The 22,109-nt window shown below is 39.4% G+C and overlaps 1 protein-coding gene across 1 annotated transcript; it reads right to left on the bottom strand.

The window, feature by feature from the left end:
* Nucleotides 1-16,693: 16,693 nt before the first annotated feature.
* On the bottom strand, nucleotides 16,694-17,323 carry LOC149217971 (uncharacterized). Its single transcript, XM_089383696.1, has one exon. The coding sequence runs from the start codon at nucleotides 17,321-17,323 to the stop codon at nucleotides 16,694-16,696; it is 630 nt and encodes a 209-aa protein (XP_089239822.1).
* Nucleotides 17,324-22,109: the final 4,786 nt, after the last annotated feature.

The raw sequence follows: 22,109 nt of genomic DNA, 5'->3' as shown, positions 1-22,109 counted from the left end.
CACCATCAATCTCCCCACACAATTATGAACAACTTGTGATTGGACATAGAAATGAACTAAACCACATCAAGGCAAGGGCACACATGAACACTTTTTTGTTAGGGCTTCTATTGATCACTCACCACAAAGATTTCAGAGAGGTGACGAATTGAAGCTTGTCGAGAAACAACAACAAATCCACTTTTTCATTCCCATCGTTGAGAACAAAAACATCCTGCTACACGTTGGACAGCATGAAGAGCTTCTCCTTCCACACGAAAAAGATCTTGAAACGGGAGATGGTAGTGTTCATTCCTTCCATGAAAAAGAGGTATTGGGTTCATTCCTTTAAACAATTGACCACGCCCAATTATTAAGTAGTCTCAACAATAGAATTCAACTAGCTTGTTTCTCGAGAGCCCTAAAGGACAATCGAAACTAACATGAAATGCACAAATAAGACCAGAAAACTATTGCAATTAGCTCACCAGATGTTATTCTTATGCGTGACAAAAATAGCTTTGTCCTAATGGAAATCAACCATAAACAAAACTGAGAATACTATTCTATTAACTACATCTTCAATAACAATACATATGTATTTTTCCACAAATTCTAACATGTTTGTAGACCAATTGATTTATATTAGTAGATAAGAAGTTGACTAGCACAACAAATGGAACCTGCAATTATGATTGTCGATCAATTGACAGAGCTAAATGGCTATGCTATAACAACAACTCTTGAAAGTCACATCATAGTCTCAAATCATCATCTCGTAATGCATAAGTCATGGTGCCCATCTTCCATGAGCTTTCCCCTTGCACTTTGTAATTGCATCGTGAGAAATGCATTGATCCTATCATTTCTATTAAGCTCCCTACAACATTGTCTTCATCTTCATGCAGGTCACAATAAGATAATGGTTCCTTCTTCAACTACGAAACAATACACAGACACACGTAAATCTCACGCACTAAACTAATCTCATCTTACACGCTATGGTAATCTATGTACAACAATTTAAACTTGCAGAATTGGAATGATCACAACCACTCTCTTGAGAGAGTCGATGCTGAAATAACTCTCGTACCATGATAGAAACAGTAATTCCACACTAATTTTTTTTTTAAATTCCAGACATTTTTTTTTTCACTCATTCAATTACAAATATTACACACACACATGATTGGAACTAGATCCAACTAATTCTAAATTAGGAAATTATGATTGAAAGAATATCTCGAGAAACTCCAACAACCTAATCCAAACCAACAAACCAATTCTACATATACTTTAAAAATATGTTCCGTATCATTGAATCAATGAAAAGATAATTGCCAATTTCCCTTTCGAGCATGTACTAGGTCAAACATGGCTTTCTAGAGAAATTTTTCACTAATTTTGTTTGGATTTGAATATCTAATATTTTCGTCTAAATATCATGTTGTCCAAGTACCGAGCACTTTGGTAGTGTGGGTTTATTTATATCTGTTTAAATTGTGTATTTCTTTTTTATATTTTTTTAAGAATTAGCATAGATTTATTTTAATTTCAAATTTATAAAGTATTTAAAAAATCAAATTCTTTGAAGTGTAAATGTAAAATTTGAAGAAATGTTTGCATTTCGAAAAATTTGATCCTCTAAAATTTTAAGTTATATATATATACACTCTATGTTGAACATGGGAAAATTACATATCTTCTTTATTTTAAGCAACGCAATAACAAAATATTAGGAATACAGAATGGTGAAATTGTAATTTTTCATTTTTAAATTATATTTTATAATGCACAAATGGAATTGACTCCTAAACACTATGATTATAAACTGCATAACTTAAATTTATATTTCTAACAATTTTTTATTGGATGTTGAACAAAGTTGATCAAAATATATCCCTGCAAAAAAAAAGGACCAAAACATAGAATAATTATCATAAGTGAATTTCGGTTTTAATCATAAGCTTTTTTCTTTTTTCAATCACTTTATATAATATATACAAACTTAGAATAATTGTTCTAAGTGAAAGGTTTTAATGATAAGATTTTTTCTTTTCTTCAATCACTTTATATAATATATACATAGTTGATATTGAAATATTTTCAATTAATTTTTTTTCTTTGCACATTGAAATATTTGATTATATTAAATATAGAGTTGTTTTTTTCTTTAGTTTTATCTCTCTATATATGAAGTTGATATGAAATATATTAGTTAACATGAATATTTTACCCTTAACCTCTCAATAACAAAGGTTCTTTAACTACATGGGCTCATTCAATTGAGCTAACCGTCAGAGTGATAGATATTTGTTTTTTTATTATATTTGATATTGACATAAAAATTAATTTCACACCATATTTTTTTTTTTTTTTTCACTCATTTAATAACTAGTATGATACATATATATACTTGGAACTAGATCCAACTAATTATAAACTAGGATATTATGGTTAAGAGGATATCTCAACAATCTCTAACAACCCAATCCATCCCAACACGCTAATTCTAATAATGTAAGCATTAAGCCTAACACCCTACCTTAATGCTTACATTCCAAAGCTTACATTACAAAGAACAATATTGAAGTCACAATAACATAATTCACATTTATCTTTTTATCTAGATTGATCTTCATTATTACTTCTATCCATTCTCGAATCTCATAAAATTTGCTCTTTCTTTAACCACCAACTGTGAGCTACCACTTGATCCATTTAAGACACAACTGCTTCTGACCAACATTGATGTATTTGTAAGACTGGAAATTCTTAACTACCCCAAGAAATAGTCTTGATACTGAATCACTCTATGGACATACTTACATCCCAACTATATGCATCAAAATAAATACTTCCGGTTATATAGGTAAGTAATCTAGATACTGATTGTATTCAAAGGTTAATGATACAGCTCAACACTTTTTGATATACACAAACTTACATACACACAAAGATAACTTGTAACTGTTGATATTGAAGCACTAAAGAACAACAAGGTCAATCAACATATAACAAACTGTATACATAATCAAATTATCTATATGTTCTCTTGGCACATATAAATATTGAGAAAAACTAATTCAAATTAAGTTAATCTAGTCTATATGATTGGTTCTTCATATTTCATAACCAAACTAAAAGGTGAGAAAACAAAATTCTTAACAAAAAAGGGAACAAATCCCATGGCAGTAAAACCAATCAACTGCTCTCCTCCAAATATAAGCTCTTTTCGTTGGCTTAGGTTCAATTTTCTATGCGTTCTACTTGAGAATCTCCAATATTTCTCAAGCTAAATCTAATCACATGGGTAAGAAATCACACCTCGAGGGATTTTCGGTACCATGGAAGATGGCTCCCCAAATCTCTATAAAGGCCTTGATGAGAATTTAACAAAATAAAACATTGCAAAAGCTTATCCAGATCAATGGGATGGAAAATATGCTTCTCCACAATTTGATTGAAAGCCCACATTTTGGGACACATGTTGTATGTTGAATCCACTAGAATTGGCACCACCAACATCTCCACACCACTATGAACAACCTGTGATTGGGTGTAGAAATGGCTAAACCGGATCAAGATTATATACAAAGAAAGGGCGCATGGGAACACTTTGTTGTCCAGGCTTCTGTTGATCACTCACCATCGAGATTTGAGTGAGGTGATGAAGTGTAGCTTTTCGAATATGAACAACTGCAACAAATCCACTTTATCATTTCCATCATTGAGAATGAAAACATCCTTCCAGACATTGGAGAGCACGAAGAGCCTCTCCTTCCAAATGAAAAAGCTCTTAAAATGGGAGATGGTAGTGTTCATTCCTTCCACAAACAAAAGGTATTGGGTTCATTCCTTTATACAATTGACCACACCCAACTATTATGTAGTCGCAACAATTGAATTTAACTAGTTTGTTTCCCGAGAGCCCTAAAGGACAATCCAAACTGGTTGAAATGCACAAATTAGACCAAAAAACTAATGCAATTCGCTCACTATATGTTTTTTTTTTTGTAAATAAGATAAAATATATTACTTGGTGAACTAACAGATTACAAAATTTAGGTTGTGTGGGAAAGAGAACCTGACACAAGACCCAACCAAAATACTAGTGATGGTCATAGCATTGTCCTTTTTATAGTACGACCATGAAAAAAGAGGGCTCTGAGTACAAAGGTGGAAATCGAGAGGTGCTCTCTTTACAACATTCTCAAAATTGAGAGTATAGAAGCCGAGAAATGAGAAGAAAGCCTTATCGCGGCCGACCACGCAAATTTTGCTTTCCTCCACAACAAAAAGCCTTTCATGAAGGAAGAAGAACATAAACAAAGGAATAAAATAGGGAAGGAAACCGACGACATCACTCATGGTTGGTGGTGACTCGATCCTCATCCAGATGAATGGGAGTCTCCTAAGAGCTTCCCTCCTACTGCGCGGTAGTGATTTGTCGAACCGTGGAAGCCACAGCATCCTCTTTCTTGATGCTCGGGGATCCTTCAACAGTTGAATGGACCTTCGATGTCAACTTCTTCTTGATGATAGTATAATTCAGAGCATCCCGAGTGATGAATCTGTAGTGGTGGATGACTTATACATACATTACAAAATTATTAGTGAGTCGATCAATCTTTGTTTCCAGAGCCTTGGTGCACTCCTCTTGTTCCTGAATTGAAAACCCCATTACCGTCTTAATTTTTCACCATGTTTTGATAGTATGTGTGTAGAGGTTTTCATGTGCCTAGGTGAAAGCAAGGTTCGAAATCCAAGAAAATTCAACATCAACATCCTTAGTGGTGACCTCTCTACGGAGAACATTTGCTTGGGCTTCTAAATCTGAAATTCGTTCTTGAGTTCCGGATTAACCTCCACCGCGTAGCACAAATCTATGCGCCTAGCAGATGCCTATGCGCGAGTGGTAGGGGCCGGGCCTAGGGCTGTCAGCAGGATGTTGCGCAACTACGTGCACCTCCCCGAATTGAATGAGGGGTGGAGCAATTCGTTGGGGCCATGAGAGAAGCAGAAGAGATGGAGAGTGGGGGGGAACCAGAGAGTGAGGGACCTACTGAGAGGGGAAAAAGCAAAGAGAAGAATGAGGGGGAGAAGGGGGAGGGGTCAATTTATAAAATCCGGGAGAAGGAGGGAGGCCAGAATGAGGGAGAGCGGGTGGGAAGGGGAAGCATGCGAAGATCTGATGAGGGGCAGTGGAGGAATGACAGAGCAGAGAGGATGTGACTAAGAGGTGGCGGTCACACAAGGGAGAGGGGAGGTGGCATCACGGGCTCTAGAATCAGGTGAGCCAAGGATGAGTCCGTACTCAAGTGTCATCCACCTGTCCTTCCAACTGAGCAGAGAATCGACCTTGAAATGATGAAAGGTATGTGAACAATTATTGTTCGGTAGAGTAGTTATCTTCATCATTGATTGATGCACATTCATGACAGAGTTCCCCTTCCTCCAATTCTTGCCACGCTCAGGACTTCAGGCGTAAGGTACCAGCTGTACCGTCACTCGCCAGTCTGTCCGTGAGTTTATTTACCTTCGTTATGATTGCTTTAAAGTTGAGGCTTGCCATGCTATCAATTCCCTGCTTGATCCATTGTATTATTTTCTTTAGGAACCATTTTTCCGAGATATTGTCCACCTCGATACCTTGCTAAAGTTTTTTACCGATTTGGGTGGCCAGCGTGGAATCTCCTTCAACTATCAGAGGATTGAGGTTTAGGTCGTGCGCTATGGTGATGCCATGTTCCAGGGCATGAAGTTCTGCAACATTATTTGTGGCTGAACCTATATTGCCTCATAAATCTAGATTATCTCTCCTTTAGAGTTTCTAAAGACTCCTCCAAAACCGGTTGGGCCTGAATTCCCTTTAGCTGTGCCATCGTAGTTGAGCTTGAAGGTCCCCTGCTCTGGCGACCGCTAAGTGTTATTTTTATTTTCATGCCTGGGGAGGGGAGTGACTTCGCGGACCTTGATTTGAAGGAGATCCAACATTGAGAGAATTCTCACTTTGAAGAAGGTGGGAGGGGCTTTGACAGTCTGAATGGGTAGAGAGGTCACTGTTTCCCGGAGCACGCTTTTGATCTTCGAGATAATGAATTCCTCTTGGATGGAGAGGCCACGAAAGATTCTTGCGTTGCGTTCCTTCCATAGAGCCCATCAGATCAAACCAGGAATTAAATTCCATGCGCGGTTAACCAGAGGATTTGGGGAAAAGACCATTCTCCATTTCACGATCATACTTTGAATAGAAGAGGGGTCCTGATCAGAGCTTTTAAAGACCAAATCCAATTCCATAAATTGGACGCGAAAGGGGATACATTTAACAAATGATTGGGGTTTTCTTCTTCTTGCTGGTAGAGGGGGCATCTCGAAGGGCCAATGAAGCCTTTTCTTCTTAGATTGTCCCATGTTAAAACTTTTATGTGCATGAATAACCATAGAAAGATAGAAATTTTCAGCCAATGCTTCCTATCCCAGATTGCATTCCACTTCGGATCTAGTTGGAGTTGATCGTGATTTGCTATGTATCTGTAGGCTTCTCTTAACATGAAGTGTCCAACTGAGTATTTCCACCATCTGAGTTTATCCTCAACAAAGTCAAGGAGGATTTGTATTTTTTGTAATTCTGAAGAGACGTCCAACTAGGTTTGAGGGTTCATATGGTGAGTCCATTCCTCTTGTTTAATCCAATTTCTCCATTTGTCATTTTCTTCAATTTTTCCCCAGTACTGGTTGACTTTGATCTTCCCTCTATTTTTTTATTTCAGACCTGATTTGGTGATAATGATCTTGATCAAGTTCTGACCTTTGTTTCCAGGCATCCTCCCAGAAAAGAGCCTTTTTCCCACTGCCTATTTCCCAGAAACTATGTCTTTGAATGATGTCCCTGTTCTCCCAAGCTTGATTCCAAATGACTGAACCTTTGATGTTTCCATTGAGCCTGATGATTTTCTCTTGCGTTAAGGAGGGGGTGTAATTTTATTTCCAAATGTTCCCCAAGGGGAGTTGGGGTTTGCAATCCATCTCAATAAGTTTTTGGCTCCCAGGGCCTTTCCTAGGAGGTCTATGTCTCTAAGACCGAGGCCACCGTATTTTTCAGGCTTGCAGATTTTTTCCCATGCTACCAGAGCCCATTTCTGTTTGACCTTTACACCTCTCCATAAGAAGTTCCTTTGAAGGTTTTTAATTTTGTTTGAAATCACTTTTGGGGCTTCCAGAGCCGAGTACAAGTAAAGCGGGATGGCCTGTAGGACATATTTAACCAGGATAAGACGACCAACCAAATTGAGAGATCTGAAGGTCCAGTTGGCAATTATTTTCTCCATTTTGTTAATTAGGTTCTCCCAAGTGGCTCGGGAGAGAGGTCTATCTATAAGGGGAACACCAAGGTAAGTGGAGGGGAGAGTACTAATGAGAATAACCAGGAGTCTAGCGATGTTCCTACAAATGGGCAGTAGAGTGTTAAAGAAGAACAATTTGGATTTCAGGGGGTTGATGGAGGAACCAAGAGTAGCAAAGAACTCTGTCAAGATGGACATGAAAGAGGTGGCCTCTTTGATAGATGGGAGGCCCATGAGAAGGGTATCATCCAAAAATTGCTGGTGAGTTGTAGGAGGGGCCGCGACATGGGGCTGGAGACTAGAGAGATTATTTTCATGCAGGGCAGCAGAGATAGAGAGACTTAGCCCTTCCGCCATTATAACAAAGAGGAAGGGAGAGAATGGATCCCCTTTCCTCATACCCCTTGAAGGATTGAAGGGTTATGAAGGTGATCCATTCAAGAGGATGGAGAAGAAAGCTCCCGACACCATAGCCATGATCCACTTAATGCTTTCTTTATGGAACCCAAACGCATCCAGGACCTGTCTCATATAGTTCCAACTAATTTTGTCAAAGGCTTTGGACATGTCTAGATGAATCATCATACCAAGTTTTTTTTGGGATTTGAGAGAATGAATAAGCTCATGGGAGAGGATGATACTATCCATGATTTGTCTTCCTTCCACATAGCCAAACTGTTGGTGGGAGATGAGGAGAGGGAGGATGAATTTAATTCGATTGGTAAGAACTTTGGAGAGTATTTTGTATATGACATTACAGAGGGCTATGGGCCTAAATTTGTTCGAGGAATCCGCATAGATACCCTTGGGTATAAGAGTCGGGAAAGTAGAGTTAAGGGCTTTAAGGACAAACTATGAATTCAATGGTGAACCCATCCGGACTTGGAGCTTTGCCATTGGGCATTCCCATGACCACATCTTCCACTTCTTGTAGAGAGAATTTCCATAGGAGAATTTTGTTATGGTCCTCTGTGAGTATTTTGGGGATATTCTTGGTGATCTTTTTGATGTCCTAATCCTGATCATTCCTTGGATCTTTGAGAAGAGAGCTGAAATAGTGGTTGAGCTCTATTTCCAACTCCTCTTGAGAGTGAATGAGATGACCCTCTTGATCCTTCAGAGCCAGAATTCTATTGTTCCTCCTGTGCTGTATCATCTTTTAATGGAAAATGGTAGTGTTCCTTTCCCCACATTTTAGCCAATTTATTGTAGATTTTTGTTGCCACAAATTTTCTTCTTGAATGGCTATTTCGTCTGAGCTTTGTTGTAGTCATTGTTCCAATTTCTTATTATTCTTCGTTAGCCCTTCTTCAATTGTATTTTGTTGGAGAAGTTCCAGTTATTGTTCCAAGTTTTTTTTATCCATGATGATGTTGGCAAATGTTTCTTTGTTCCATTTTTTGATTTCCTCTTTGATGTGTTTTAACTTCTGTTGGAAAGTATACATTTTGTTTCTAGTTCTGATGGGAGAGTAAGTCCACCATTGTTTCATTTTTTTCCATGAAATCCTGGTGATCCAACTAGAAGGCCTCGAATCTAAAACGCTTATTTTTCGGACCAATGGAAATTTGAATCTTCAGAGAGATAGGCCAGTGACGAGAGCCTGCTTGCAGAAGGATTCTCGCCTCCATTTCCCAAGTGGTAAGATAAGTTGCCTCTGATAGAAGGAAGCGGTTTAAACGGGAGGCTATTTGACGATTTACTACTCTTCTATTATTCCAGGTGAATAAGCCATTGCTAGTGGGCATGTCGATGAGGTTGAGGTTTTCAATGGTGGGAAGGAAAACCTCAGAGTCCTTATGTAACTTTAAGATTCCTCCTTTCTTTTCAGATAAGTTTGTTATCATATTAAAATCACCAGCTATGATTTTGAGAGGGTGGTGCAGAACGTCGAGGAGATTGGATATGATTTGGAGCATTTTGATATGGTCTGTCACCTTGTGCGGGGCATAAATATTAGTTATGAAAATGGTCTCGTTGGTGCCTATGATTCTCAGGATCACTGTTATGGAATGGTGAGTGCCCAGAGAGGAAATAAGGTCGAATTTAAAGTTTTTCCAAAATGTCATTATGCCCCCCACCGTACCTCTAGCCGTATTAGGCAAGGAGTTGTAATGCTTGAAGCATGAGTTGAGAAGGAGGGGAGGGTGAGTCGAATCAAGTTTAGTTTCTTGAATTAGCAGGATGTCGGGATGATCAGGCATGATTCTACTTTTTAAGATGCATTTCTTCCCAGGACTGTTAAGTCCCCTAATATTCCAAGAGATGCAATTCATTGACATGGAGATGGGTATAGAGCTAGATCCTTTACCTTTCATTCATTGACTAGATTGGCACCCAGTTCTTGAAGGAGCTAACTAGTGGTATTTTGTCCTCGCTTTCTACTTGAGCCTTTGAGGTTGAGTCCTTCTACTGGAATATTGTGTAATATTCTTTTGAAACCGTTATTTCTTGTATTGGATAGTGAACTTTGAGTTTTAATTCTTCCCGGAGGAGATAATCTCCTTCGAATTTATTCCTTTTTGTTTCCATTCCTCTGCAATTGTTGCAAGGTCTACCCCCTGCAGAGCTTCCTCTATTACGTTTTCCTCTAGTGTTTCCTCTGTTTCTACTTGCTGCATTTTTGTATCCTCTCGCACTTGCTTCTTTCCTCTGTTGGTATTACATGTATCCCTTTCATTGTGTTTGCTGTCTACTGGGTTCATTTGTTCCCCTCCTGCTTCATCTGCTATCAATTCGTTAGGATCCATTTTCTCTTGGGTACTATTCAGTACCTTGAACTAATTCTGGCTTGCTTCTTTAGATAGGTTCTTCTTGGGGATAGCTTTTTTCCTATTATTCTTGTTCCTGGAGATGAATTTGGTGAATCCTTCACTGTATTTTTGTTTATTTGCTTGCTCTTGCATTTGAGGGGTTTTATTCATGGGATAGTCTCGGAAAAGATGCCCATGCTCATGACACTTTCTACATCGGAAGGGAATATGCTCATAGTCTATACTTTGCAGCCAAACTTCATCCCTGAAGATTAATTTGATTACTTCTAGAAAGGCACTAGAGATGTCTATATATACACAGATTCGGGCATAGGAAACATAATGACCCATTCTAGTGCCTTCATACATTTTGATGTACTACCCCAACTGGTATCCTATTCATTTTAAGATTGAAGGAGCCCAATAATCAGTTGGTAAGGAGTAGAGGCGTACCTAGACTGGAACCCTAGTAAAATCCTCTTTTTTCGGTGTGAAGTTCTCCCTTCTGAATCTCATGTATAAACCAGCTAAATTGTAGAAATAGGGTCCTCCTTCAAAAATTCTGTCTCTATCTTCTAGGAGGTCAAAGATGACTGTGAAAAATCCTTTGGAGCCCAACTGAAGTCTGATCTCCCCTTTGGGTGTCCATTTTCTCTGAATCCACTAGTTCATGGCTTTTTTAGTTGGCCATATTCCCATGAAATTGCATATAACTTCATGTTCCTACATGTATTCTCTATATTCAACTACCTCGAGGTCCTAGATTTCTAGTTCTGGGATTTTCTTGGCTTTGGGGTTACAATTATTCTTAGTCTTTTTCCCCTGATCCTGTGGTTGCTCCTGAGATTGTGAAGGATTGACGTTAGCAGGGAAGGGCGGATTCGCCATGGCTGGCAGGGCCCCGAAGGCCAGACCCAAAAGCACCAAGGGGAGGTTGTGGAGTGCGCACAAACCCTAGTGACGGTCTTTCCCTGGAAAAACCCAATTTTCTCACCGTATGTTATTCATATGCATGCCATAAATATAACTTCATGCCAATGGAAATTGACCACAAACAAAACAAATAAGACCATTCCAGTGACAAAAGCTTCCGTGATAATAAATATGTATATGTCCACAAATTCTAGCATGTTTGTATATCAATTGGTTTATATTAGTAGATAAGAAGTAAACTATCACAAAAAATAGAACTTGCAATTGTGATTGTCAACCAATTGACAAAGATACTTGGCTATGCTGTAATAACAAATCCTAAATTTCACTTCATAGTCTCAAATCATCATCATGTAATGCATTATTCATGGCGCCCATCTTCCATGGGCTTGCCCCTTGCACTTTGTAATTGCATCATGAACAATGCATTGATCCTGCCATTACTGTTAAGCTCCTTACGACATTGTCTTCATCTTCATGTAGCTCATGATATGACAACAATTCCTTCTTCAACTATAGAGAAATACATGGGCACACCTAAATCTTACACACTAAACTAATATGATCTTACACGCTATGATGATCTATGTACAATCATTTGAACTTGTAGAATTGGCATGATCACAAGCAATCTCTTGAGAGAGTGAGCGTTGAACTAGCTTTGGTGGCATGACACAAAAAATGATTTCACACCAAAAACTATTTACTCATTCAATTAAAAATATGATACATAAGTTGGAACCAAATCCAACTAATTCTAAATTAGGAGATTGTGGTTGAGAAAATATCTCAACAATCTCCAAGAACCCAATCCAAATTTATAAACCAATTCTAGTAATGTAAGAATTAGTCCGATATTGTTTTTTTTATTTAGTGAATATTTTATTTTTATTTTTAAAGGGACACATGCCAAACCCCAGGTTGAGCACAAAAGGAATTACACTTCTTTATCATATTGGGCAATAAAATGTGTCTTTCACAACTTGACCAAGATTTGCACAATCATGGTGATAAACATCCCACAATGGGTTAATCGTTCTTCTTTCATCTAATTAGTAGGTTGGCCCTGACGTAGGCTTAGTCTAATCACAAATGAATAAATAAATAAACTAAAATAAAAAATGCACCTCTTAGCATAATCACTAATGTATTTTATGACATAATTATTAATTCTTAGAAAGTCATATTTTAAAAATATATTTAAAAATTTTAATATATAAATTTTAATTAAATTTAAGATTAGGAATTTATATTTATATGAAAGGGGATGCTTTTTTTTGTTGTTTGTTGTTGTTTTTGTTTTTTTTTTCTTTTTTCGATGAAATATTGAGGCAGATCCACTGGAAGGGATCACATCCCACCAACTTATTAGTAGGGTCTAACCCTAAGGGCGTCGGTAAGAATTGACCTTGCGACCTCCCATTAGTGAGGTGCTTTAATGCATGAGGGCTTCACTAGGGGAGCAATATCATAACACGTGGGTTCACATTGGGGGGGTATATATTGAGGAAAAAATGGAAATAATATAATGGGGGATATATAGGGGGTAACAAGTTTTTATGTTGGAAAATATGAAAAATGGAGCTCAAAGTTAATGAAAAAATACAAAGCGGTATAAAAAATGTTAATGAAACAATGGATACCTACAATATCTAGTGAAAGCAGGAGTTTTTTAAATTGGGAAGTTGTATTGGGTTCATATTGGTAGGGGGTTAAATAATGTGATTCTTAGAGATATTTTCCAATATGTAGTCAAATTAAGGGTATTTTTTAATATTCCACGAACGCATGTGATATGTCAAAGCTTCACTAAGTGAATCCCCCATGCTTTAATGATGAGAACTTGACCAATTGAGCTAATTCTTGAGGCTATATTGATATAAATATTTTATTTTTAATATTAAAAATTTCTTAATTTAAAAAAAAAGTTACTTTTTAAAAACAAGTGTAATATGCAACATACCTTATTAGTAACTGCCTCTTATGCAACAAGTAATTAGCTAATACATTTAATTTTTTCTAAATTTTTTTGGAATCATAAGTTTGAGTTGTGAATGTGCACAATTCTAGTGGTCATAGGTTTTAAACAACAAAATAACAAGATTTGGTAAAAAATTATATGACCAACCTTTTCAAAAAATATCCCAAAATATATAATATTTAAATTGAGCCATCTTCTAATGGGTTTTTTTTTCCCGTGGAAAAAGTTCTAATTCCCTTTATTAATAAGAAATTACATTTTGTAGATGCAGAGCATATACATATGGTGAGGCCATGCCTAACAAAAACGAAGCTAATGCTGGAATACTTCATCCAGTGTAGGAACTATTCAAAAATAAGCATTTATATGCTGATGTTCTCTTCGCAGAGAGACTAGTTCTGATAAAAACAAGAAGTTATAATAAATATTTACATATGATCATTTAAATGAAAATTGATCAAAATTGTGCCTGTCTCAAAAACCAGGATCTATGAATGGCCTATAGTAGTACTGATATGTGTTGACCTCTCGATCCTCCTGTATCAACCAAGTAGCATCATCCCTGAGCGCAGCTTCCTTGGATAGATGGTCGGCAATGGTGTTCCACTCCCTGTAAATGTGTTGATAGGAAAAGGAGTCAAAATTTGTGATGAGTCTAAGAGCTTTGTCCAAAAGATGCCTTAGTGAAAATGCATTGCATTGAGATTTTTTGTTTAACCAGTTGCAGACTATTTTAGAGTCACCAAAAAGTTGTAAATTGAAACACTGTTTGTTCAATGCAAAGTATATGAGGTTTTTGGTTGTTAAAAGCTCAGCAAAGTTATTTTTCCCTCTGCCCAGTCCCATTTAAATTTTGTAAGAGTGAGATTCAGATAAGTGTAGTATAGCACCCCCTCCACATCCAGTCTCCTGAGCCGAGCCATCAAAATAAGCCCATGGTTGGGTAGTGTTGATGGATTCTGTATGTATGCTTCTTTGGGGCGGCTGAGAGCCTTCATCGGGAATGGAATGGTAATTGGCTAAGATTCTGGTCAAAATGGAGGGCCAATATGGGGTCTTCTGCTGAAAAATGATACGGTTTCTGGCTATCCAGATAGCCCAACATGTGAGAAGAGGAATGTTCCTTTCTTTTGTAGAAGCTTCTGTCCACCATTGTTTCCAAGCTTCTACAATGTTATTTCCCTGCCATCGTGGAGTGATAGGGAGCGAAGTAAGTATACTGTTCCAAAGCTCTTGTGCACAGGGGCAGCTTAGGAAGAGATGATCTGTGTCTTCACAACTATTCTTGCAGAGGTGACACCAAAAAAGGCCGAAGAAAGATCGTTTCATCAGATTAGCACCGGTCGGGACCTTATTACATTGTATGGACCACATGAGAAGCCTTGTTCTGGGGGCTGCCTTCAATTTCCACATAAGATTCCACCATGGCTCAATAGTGGGAGGCTTGTAGGGTTCCATCAGCACCTGATATCCTATTTTGGGGGTGTATACGCCATGTTTGGCAAATGCCCAAATAAGTTTATCGTCCCCCTCTGTGATTCTTATGTGAGCTTCAATTAAAGCTTTTGTGAAGTCCCACCATTCCTGTTGCCACCATAGCGGTATGTTAAGCCGGGTTCCTATTTTCCAGACCCGTTGAAGAAGAGTAGATTGAGAGTTGTTAGCTATACGAAAAATGTGCATAATGTCCTACTCAATTAGGAAAGCTCTCAACTCCTCGGTTATTCTATGGGTGTTGCCACATCTAACCCAGGGGTCCACGCCTAAACGCACCTGTGCCCCAGACCAGATTCTCCATGTCAAACCATTTCGTATGAGCTGCTTGGTGTTTAGTACCGCCTTCCAAATGATGGATACGTTAGTTGTGTTCATATGGTTCTATCTTATCCAATCAATGATGTTGAAGGGGGATATGTACTTGGAGATGGCCACCCTCATCCATAAACTATGTTTGTTGAGTAACTGCCATCCTAGCTTAGCTGCCAAGGCTTTGGAGAAAATGTTCAGCATCTTGATCCCCCATCCTCCCCATCACTTTGGTAGAGCAACAGATTTCCAGTTTGTCCATGCAAAAGTCCTCCTCGGCTGCTTTCCTTTCCACAGGAAATGGCAGCAGATGTTTTGTAGATGGCCCAGAATGCCTCAAGGTATCCATGTCAACAACATCCAATATACTGGCGTTGCTTCCAGAACTGCCTTAATTAAAACCAGTCTCCCTGCTTTGGATAGATATTTGTGATACCAGATGTTTAGTCGCTTTTCTACCTTGGTTATAAGCCATAGCCAGTCTGCAATTTTGTATTCGAGGGGTTTTAACCTGTAGCCTAGATACTTCAATCCTTCTTCACTTGGCAGCACAATGAAGGGGAATCATCTGAGTGAAAATTGAAATTCCAATTGGCTGCATCCAGTGGCAGTGAGAGTGGATTTTGCCTCATTTAGCATCATTCCTGTGGCTGTTAGGAAAGTCCATAGGGCATGATGGAAGGATGTGAGGTCACCTATACCTCCATTAAGGAAAACAAGCACATCATCAACAAACAACAAGTGGGTCAGTGTGCATGCATCGGTGATTTTGATTCCCCTGACTCTTCCTTGTCTGTGCTCTTCTCCGAGTAATCTACTGAGGCCTTCCATTACAAGAAGGAAAAGAAGGGGGGAGAGAGGGCAGCCCTGCCTCAACCCTCGCTCCGCATGAAAAAATGGGGAAGCCGAACCATTTACTAGCACACTATAAGATACATTGGTGATGCAACTCATGACCCATTTAATGAAGGGGTAAGGAAAGCCTAGGTGGGTTAACATGATTCGGATGTAAAGCCAGTTAACTCTGTCAAAAGCTTTGGAGAGGTCGATTTTCAAGATCATTCCTTTAAGTTTCCTAGTCTGGACAGAGTGGAGGAGCTCCTATGCAGTGCCGACAACCTCATGTATCTGTTTGTTCTGCAAGAAAGAAAACTGCTCAGGGGAGATGTGCGACGACAGGATAGGCTTGAGGTGGTTCGCAATGATTTTTGCGATGATTTTTGAGATAGGTCTAAAGTCATCACAGGTCAAGGGCTTATCAACTTTAGGAATGAGAGCAATGAAAGTAGAGTTGAGACCTTCCAACATCCTTCCCTTTTTGCGGAATTCTTCTATGTGTCTTAGGAGATCCGATCCTAAGATTTCATAGAAGGCAATGTAGAATTCTACTGTCCAACCATCTGGTCCTGGGCTCTTATCCTTCTTAAGCCACTTAAGAGTAGTTTTGAGCTTGTCTAGGGATACTTCTTTATTAAGTTCTTGTGCAGCCTCTTGATCTACAAAACTGGGGAAGCACTGTGCTATATGCATTACTTCGATCAGTGTAGCTATGGGGGGTTCCTTGAAAATGTCTTTGAAATGAGAAGTCGCTAGAGCTGCCAATTCACAGAAGGATTGCACTGAGTGTCCTTGTCCATTTTTAAGTTCCCATATAGTGTTGATCGCCTTCCTCCCATTTACATATTTATGGTAAAATTTTGTGTTGTTGTCCCCCTCCTTGAGCTATATAGCACTGCTTCAAAGTCTCTAGCTCTCCTCTCTGTCCTTCAGGATTTGAGTCCTTCTTTGTAGGGGAGAGGCCATTTTTTCTTTTGTTCCTGAGTGTCAATGATTCCTCCAGTGCCCTCTTCCAAAGTAAGGATTGCCTCCTCTGCTGCCCTTAGCACCTGCTCATCCTATTCTCGTTTCCTTCGAGCCCATTCTTTTGAGAGGGATTTCAATTCCTTCATGTTATGTGCAAACCCCTCTGCTATGTTTCCCTCGGTGCCAACTGGATGGGACTTCCAGAAATCACCCACAATCCTTGTATAGTCCGCATCCTTTAGCCATGTGGCGTTGAATTTAAAAGGTGCCTTGGGTTTTTGGCTGGCATCTTGTATCTCCAGGTAGATGGGTCTATGATCTGATAAGCCACCCGTGCCAACCCATTGTATGATGTGTGGTCCACTGCTGGCGAGAGCTTCTTTGATGAGGAATCTGTCAAGCCTCCTGGCCAGGCTGGCCTCACCTATTCGATTGTTCCTCCAGGTGGGTTGAATTTTAGCAGAGGGGATATCGATCGAGTTGTGCTCCTCCAATAGATTCTCAAAAAAGACTGACCGGGTGTCCACTTGAGCTTGATGACCCCATGATTCAGCATAGCCTATGGAGAAGTTCAGGTCCCCTCCCATGATGATGTTATCTTGTTGCAAGGTAGATGAATTTAGCAGCTTCCGCCAGTATTTGGCCCTGTCTTGGCAAGGGCCATATATGTTGATGATTCTGAAACTGGCTTCTAGGGAAGATGAGAATATGTTAGCTCCCATATATCCAATGCCTCCCCAAACACTAATCAATTTGATGGAGCGGGTACAAATGCCCAGGGCTACCCCTCCAGATCGGCCTGTTGCATCAAGTGAGTGAAAGGACCAGCTCGGGAGCCAAGATTCAAGGAGAGGAGAGATCGTGCAGGCAGGTCGTAGGGTTTCTTGTAAAAAAATGATATCGACAACATCTGATGAGGTCAGGAGTCTCAAGGCTAGTTTTCTCCCGGGACTAGCCATCCCACGACAGTTAAAGGAGAGCACCTTCATGGAGGGGGGAGGATTTAGGGTTTTCTATGCTCTAAGCACCCAGTCTAGTATGCTTTGTTCCCCCGAGGTGATCTCCTCCCTTGCCTGGTTTTTGGCTCTGGTTAGAGAGGAGGGACGACCTTGAGAGGGCTTGGGTAAGGATTGGAATGTGTCGACAGCAAACCCTATTGCGTCGGGGCTTTGTGAACGGAACTTTGAGTTGGTAGGGTATCGATGATTGAGACAAATGGATTGAGCCGGGGGCAGGAGCGGGGGGGCCTCGGGAATAGAGGGCTTAGGAGGGGTGTAAATGGGGGGAGGAGGTGCAATGGTGCAGGCTTGATTGATGAGGAGCTCTTGAAGGGGTTCAGGAGGGGGGGGAAGAGCTAGAGATGAGGGTGAGGAATAGAGGGGAGCTTCCAGGGGGCAATAATCTCTATCAAGTGAATGAGAAAAAGAAGGTAAATGTATATTTGATGCAGAGAAAGCAAAAGAGAGAGGAGGGTTTTCCATACCCGCGGTGAAAGCGTCCCCTGAATCCGCCCGAGCTCTTGTCAATGGAGGAGAGGGTGGCCGTAGTGGAGCTTTCCCCTGCTTCTTCTTAGCACCTTGTTCGAGCTCCCTTCCTTCCGCTACAGGTGCCTGCATTGTCTGCTCTCCAGCCTCTGTTACATGCTGGGGTAGATCCTAAGGAGCTGCACTGCTTGTGCCATGTTTGTGAGTCTTTTCCCCCCTTTGTTATTCAGCGGACAATCCCTAAACACATGTCCAACCTTATGGCATCGGTGACATCTACAGGGCAAACCTTCGTAATCCAGCAATTGCTTCTTGGTGTAATTCCACCATTGAATGGTTATATGCTCTTGCACACCCCCTCTAGTGTCCGTATGTACTAGAATTCTGGCATAAGCCATCTTCCCAGTAGGGAGGTAGGACTTGTCAAACTCCATGTACATGCTGAGAGAGTTTCCAATGCGCCGAAAAATGTCTTCTGACCAGAAATGTGGTGGAAGCCCCAGTAATCTGATCCATATCGGACCTACCCCTATCTGCTCTATTTCCGAATCAAAAAGGGGTGACCATCGCTTCAAGAGGACAGGCGCGTGTTCAAAATGACAATAAGATGATAAGACCCAGTTCGTGTGATCGGGCCTGGCGAACCAGCCCCTCACAAAAGTTTGAACAGTGGGTAGTTCTGCCAAGTGATGCTCCCAGACTGCTGATGCCCATGCTTTGAGACGAGCTGTAGAATAGTTCCGCCCGTGAATCCTTCTGACCAAAACCCTGTCAGCGATGTCCATGGTATCCGCTAGTTGGATATCTTCCTCAAGCCGCAGTATGATGTCGTCTGCTTTGGATCTAAAGCACCTAGCTTTCTTGCGAGGTCTCGCTTCTTCAAATGAGTTGTCCCTTTGAGTAGGGTTACATTCAGAGACAGGGGGGTCCTCGGGTGAAGAGGGTGTAGCAGATGGGAGGGGTTCCGATAAGGGAGGTATGATTGTAAAGCTTCCCGAGGGAGGGACAGGGGGAGGAGGCGAGGAAAGCGGTACCAAGGCTACCGGGGTCGACGAGCAGAGCAAAACAGGGATGTGACTGGAGGAAGCAGGGAGGTGAGCAAGACCTGTGCAAATCTCTGGAGGGTTAGGGTTTAGGCAGCCGGAGACAAACCCTAACGTGGATGGTGAAGGAGGGGGGGGAGGAGAGGGACGGCCAGGTCGGGGGATCGTTCGGAAGGACCACCGGATGGGATGAAGGCCCTGAAAACGGAGGTAAGTTGGCGATGGTCTCGTTCAGGTCGCAACTAAATGGAGCACGGTCAGCCTTAGATGAGTGGGGGGTCGTCCAAACAGAGCCCTCCGTCAGTGGGTCCTCCGAGTAATCTACAAGATCGAGGTCCATAGATGTCGAGGGCAAGGAAACGCCAGCTGCCTGTGAGTAACTGCCAAAGATAGCTGCAGGGGGAGCGGTCGTAGGGGACCCGAGCCTAGGCGAGGAGTGTGGAGTTGAATACTAAAAACGGCACGGTAAAAAAAATAAACCCTTTCTGAGATACTAATTCCAGGTTAAGAAAATACAGAGGCCCTAGGTAGGCAGTCTATGTGTAGCTGCCCAGATCTGCCATCTGCGTCATTGTACTGCGGACACGACGGGTCAGCTGTACTTGCCCTTGCACCTCAGAGCCATATCCATCGCCTTCCCTCTAGATACACAATCTTATTTTGACACATGGACCAATTCTACATCTTACATCAGAGACATCTGCAATCATCTTCTAATGGGTTTTAAATAAGAAAAGAACAAAATTTGGCTAAAAGTATTACTAGATTTTAGAAAAAAGAAAAACTCAAAATGTATAATAGTTAAATTGAGCCATATCCTTAATATCAAGGCATTGAAATATTAGCTTTCAAAAATATTGTTTTTAACCATTTTAAAACTAGTTGATAACTATTTTTACAATTGAAATTATTATAATATTTTTTAATTTCAAAGTAAATAACATATTTTGATTTGAGAAATTGTTTAGCAATATTAATCCATATAATGATGTCAATATGGGTTATGTCAACTATATACCTTTTTCAAAATGAACTTTCGTGTGACTTTTATCTTATAAGTTTTCTCGCTAAAGCTTCCTTTTTATATTTTAATTTTATATATTCTTGAACTTGGAAGCTTATATGTTATGTGTATTGATGTAGTTTTTTTTTTTTGTAAGTTTGGTAGGACTACATCTTCATCATGTCCAACTTCTCACCTCGATTGGGGGGATAGCACAAGTTTTGAACCTAAGACTTCTGGTTCAATCAGACTTCATTTCCACGACCATTGCCAATTGAACTATCCCAAGCGAACATATTAATATAGTGTTTTAAATAAAAAATATAATTTATTCTTTTCTTTTATTAAAATTTCTAATTGATTAAGACTCTAATTAACCTAAATCATTTTGAAATTATTAAAAAGAATATTTTAAATTGTATTTTTAGATATTTATATTTACAATATTTTAAATTGTATTTTTATATATTTATATTTTTGTAAATTATAACGTGAAGAATGTGAAATTAAAATCCAAATAAATTTATCCTAACAAAATCAAAATAACAAAATTCTAAAAATAAATAAATTCTTATTATTATTTTTAATATGTTACTATAATTTTTAATTTTAATTAGTTAAATATTAAAAAACATATATAATAACTTAAAATATATAAATAAATATATATATAATAAAAAATTAATTGCTAGTAAAATACCGTGAACACAATCACAAACAATTGATCGTGTTTACCCTTCTCCCCATCATAAAAACATCTTTTCCACAAACGATGCGGAGTGCAGCTCACTTTTTGAGTAATAAAGAACACAAGTTTTCAAACATTTATGCCACATCTATGGAAATAAAGAACCCAAAACATATAAAATATTTGAACATTTTGGTGGCCATGACGACACAAAAAGGCAAAGTTATAGTGATAAATTTACGTTGTAGTCTAATTAGTTTGCAAATTTGCTTTGAAAATCATGGAAATTTTGGTAAGATTTTGATAAAATCTGGCAGGGATTTTTGTAAATCTAGGTTATCGCTGTCAAAATTTAAGATTTGGGTGTGCCAGAAATTTTTGATAGTGCTGAATCTATTTCCACCATCAAAAACATGATTCAAACACTAATACTGCGAGATTATTTGAATTTTTTTTGGTTGGATGTCGACCACTTTTGATGAATCTAAATCATGGATTAGTTAATCAACTAAACGAATGCACTAAGGCTTCAGTCTGTTGCCTACCATTAGTGCCATGGTTGCATTTTTTTTCCATCGTGCATTACCTCTGAGTACTTCACCTTGTGTAGTACAATCGTATTCATGTAGCCTTATTTATTTAAATATATGTTGTGATTTAAAATTACTACGTGATATTATTTAATTGCAACCATTTTTAGGCCAATAGGCCTTTCTTTTGAATCAGGGCACCTCTCATTTTTGTCTACCCTTCTGCTCTCCACTGACATTTGTGTTGCGTAGAGGTCTTTGTGCTCACCCTCCTCTCCAATTAACAACCATGCACCAATATTTTTACGTCAAATTACATGCACCATATTAACGCCATAGTTCCAGGGCATATTTCTTGATTCAACGCACCTCCAGTCTGAACTTCTGATACACCTACATTTTCCAGTCACAACATTTATGGAAGGGTAGGGTTTCTTAATTCCTCTTCATGGTCAGTAAACTATTGATACACCTATTGTTTCCAGTAGTAGCATTTCCGGAAGAGTGGCTCTAACACTATGCCAACGTGCGAACAAGTTTTATGATACACAATGAATTGTCCGTCGACTTTTACGGTAACACTCCTGACCGATTTTGTGAATGATCCAATTTCCATTGGAGCATTTCATGCTACTCAGAAAGGAATTCTGGTTGTATCCTATGCGGGAAATGACGAACCTGATTCTCAAACAGCCGTAAATACTAAGCCATGGATTTTTACGGTTGGAGCGACCTCAATCGACTGAGAATTCTTGTCAAA

The sequence above is a fragment of the Pinus tabuliformis genome, chromosome Q (genome assembly GCF_031772625.1).
Source record: "Pinus tabuliformis cultivar Carrire ecotype Pingquan chromosome Q, CPIR1, whole genome shotgun sequence".
Classification (NCBI taxonomy): Eukaryota; Viridiplantae; Streptophyta; class Pinopsida; order Pinales; family Pinaceae; genus Pinus; species Pinus tabuliformis.
The sequence above is the reverse complement of the archived record's forward strand: the minus strand, read 5'-3'. Positions and strand labels throughout refer to the sequence as shown.

Coding starts and splice junctions, on each gene's coding strand:
- LOC149217971 (XM_089383696.1), bottom strand. CDS start 17,323: ATGGGAGCTAACATATTCTCATCTTCCCTAGAAGCCAGTTTCAGAATC.